At 43.7% G+C, this 2,832-nt stretch overlaps 1 protein-coding gene across 1 annotated transcript; it reads right to left on the bottom strand.

Annotated features, from left to right (window-relative positions):
• Positions 1–1,712, bottom strand: rflnb (refilin B). The gene is made up of 3 exons (XM_063493236.1): positions 1,149–1,712; positions 687–781; positions 1–562 (listed from the first exon to the last, which is right to left on the bottom strand). The coding sequence occupies exons 1-3, from the start codon at positions 1,341–1,343 to the stop codon at positions 244–246; spliced, it is 609 nt and encodes a 202-aa protein (XP_063349306.1). The 5' UTR covers positions 1,344–1,712; the 3' UTR covers positions 1–243.
• Between the last annotated feature and the right edge of the window lie 1,120 nt (positions 1,713–2,832).

Here is a 2,832-nt window from a genome sequence, read left to right as displayed (position 1 = left end):
TTGTGTTTTTTTTTTTTTTTTTTTTTTTAATATATATATATATATATATATATATATACACATATATACACATATATATATACATACATATACACACACACTTCTTAAAATGATAGCAGGCTACACAAGTGTTAAAAAAAGACAAGACAGCAGGTCAGTGGCAACTAGCCTTAAGGGAGCACCAATTTAGGGGCCGAGGGAATGACAGCATGTCCCTGGCCATCTCCCCCCGTGATTCCACTCTCACTGAGGTAACTTTCTGTTGGCCACAGCATCCAGCTCTACGCTGGAGAGGAAACGCCTGGACAGCCGGTGACAGTTGTAGCTCAGCTCTGTGGTATAGATGGTGCTGGCTTTCTTGGGGTAGATGATGGTGGTGCTCTTGAACTGCTTGGGACGATGGCGAGGCTGGAATTCTAGCTGTGTCACGTAGTGGCGCCAGGTGCTGTTGGACACAGCCATAACGGTCTGCCTGCAGTGTTCGAGGCTTTGGCCCCACGGCTCCAGGCTGACATTCTGGATGAAGTGGCGGTCTGAGTCATAGTGCACTGAGGAGGTGTATCTATGGATAAGAGAGAGTGCAGCGATTTTAGTCAAACAAAATACAGTAAAGCGAACTCGTGAGCCAACAGTGCCGCTTTTCTCTCGTACATGCTTTTTGGGCTTTCACATCAAAGTCAACACACCTCATTTCCTTTGGTGGTAATGGATCAAGTGCTATGCCTTCCCCAAAGGACAGTGGGTGTAGCTGTGGGAAAGATCCAGCAGGTAAAGCTGGAACCTGCAAAACATGAAACAGACCCTCAGTGGATACATGGGAACTTTGGCCCAGTTCAGAGCCACAGGCGGTTTAAACAAGACGTTTTGGTTTTTTACGCATATAAACAAATAACTTAAAAAAAAATGTTCAGTGCTGAAGTGGCCTACTTCTTTACTTAAAAGAGGGCTGTTGCCTAGTAACTTCAATAACCACTATTTTATGTCTCAAATCAATAGCTGTGCAATACCAACATGCATTCAAAAGTAAAAGTCACTTTTAAGAGCAAGAAGACAGACTTCAGGTGCAGTTCACGACCATTTGTTTTGCTCCGACAGGAAACTGATGGGTTAGATCACAGGATGTAGTGAGACACACTGGTGGTACGTACCAGGGAACCCCTTCCTTCGTCTTCGGACACAGAGCTCACTCCACCGGCTTTATCTGCGGACACAGGCAGCAGCCAGGCACTGGGGCTCGGACTAGGGGGTAAGCCAGAGTCCGGGCTATCAAGTCTCTCAGCCCTGCAACTCATATCCAGAGGATCTCCTTCACATAAATTTGGCAAGTTCAAACTGCCAACCATTTCTAGGTAAAAGTTGCAAAATCCCAGCGAGTAAGAGGCAGGTTACGAAAGAGGATTACTTCCAGCGTGCAGTCCGCCGTGTTCTTCTTCTTCTTAATTATTCCGTCAGAGTCCCGCGGTGTAGCTGCTAACCTCTTCCCGGACAGCATTCACGGCTGCACGCTGGAAAAGTCATCAACCAGGCGGTAAATCAGTTTCCTTCCCTCCACAACTCCAAAGCCAGAAACTTCTTTATCTTAACATCTCAAAAACGCCGAGCACTTTATGCCACCTCCACGGTGAAGACATTCAGAGAGACTTGAGCAAGTCTGTTTCTGAGAAACACTGAGCTTGTCCTGCTGCCCGCGGGTCCTCTTCAAACTTCTTCCCTCTTCAAAGGGGGCTTTCAGATCCACGAACACAGGAAAGGAAACGCCTTTCGAATCACTTGAGTGGCTGCTGATTGGTCAGAAGATAATTGGCAACAAGAGACCGGGCCAGGCATGGGAACTTTTCCAGATCCTCATTCAATTGCAACCTGGCGAAATCAGGTTGATGCGTTTTCCTGGTATTGTTCGAAACGCGCAAGTGAGAAAAAAAAAGTAGTGTACGCCCATGTTATGAAGCATAAGGAAAAACTTTATGCTTTGCACTGTTTTTGCACTGTTGCCCGTGGAATACAGGCAATTCAAAGCAGTGGCATTTTGCACCTGAAGGAACTAATGCAGGAGTATCAAACATAAGGCCTGGGGCACAGGAATGGCAAAGACTTTTTCCTAACCCAATTTTCCAAAATGTGAAGGAGTGCATATAGATTTTGATTTTTTTAAACTGTATTTTCATAGGACTAGCGTTTCCTATTGATAAAGACCACCGCCCCACTGGCATTCATACTACACCAAAGTAATAAAAGTAATGGATACAAAAAAATCAGTTAACTTACAGAAAATGTTTTTTTTCTTTTTTAAATTAAGTCCACATTTTAAAAAACTTTTTCTCCAGTTTTACACGTTTATGTAGTTTTACTGGTCCGGCCAATGTAGCATAACAGAGGGCTGCATGTGGCCCATGATGTAAAATAATGTGCACACTAAATGCAGCCATCTATTTTGCCAATGAGGACTTATGGAGGTGGGAGACACTGATGTCAAAATGCATAAACACAGCCAGGGAAAAGGCATCGGATAAGGTTTTGGTGTCTGCAAGCCTATTTTGGAATATATTTGACCTTGAGATCAAAAAAACAAACCTATTTGTGCACTTTTATGGACACACATTCACTAAAAGAAAATCTTTACCTTCTATCAGTAAAGATGATTTTTAACAGAGGATTAACCTTTACAGAATATGACTGCACACTTGTGCGATTAAGGTCAAAGACAGCCTAAGTGTTAAAAACTGAAGGGAATCCAAAGATCCCGTTTGCTTAAAGAAGCTACGAGTTCAGTTCGGGTCACGGGACAAACACCGCAAAAACAATCAGAACACCTATGATCACGTCCCCTTTTAA

Source organism: Pelmatolapia mariae, linkage group LG14 (genome assembly GCF_036321145.2).
Source record: "Pelmatolapia mariae isolate MD_Pm_ZW linkage group LG14, Pm_UMD_F_2, whole genome shotgun sequence".
Taxonomy (NCBI): Eukaryota; Metazoa; Chordata; class Actinopteri; order Cichliformes; family Cichlidae; genus Pelmatolapia; species Pelmatolapia mariae.
The sequence above is the reverse complement of the archived record's forward strand: the minus strand, read 5'-3'. Positions and strand labels throughout refer to the sequence as shown.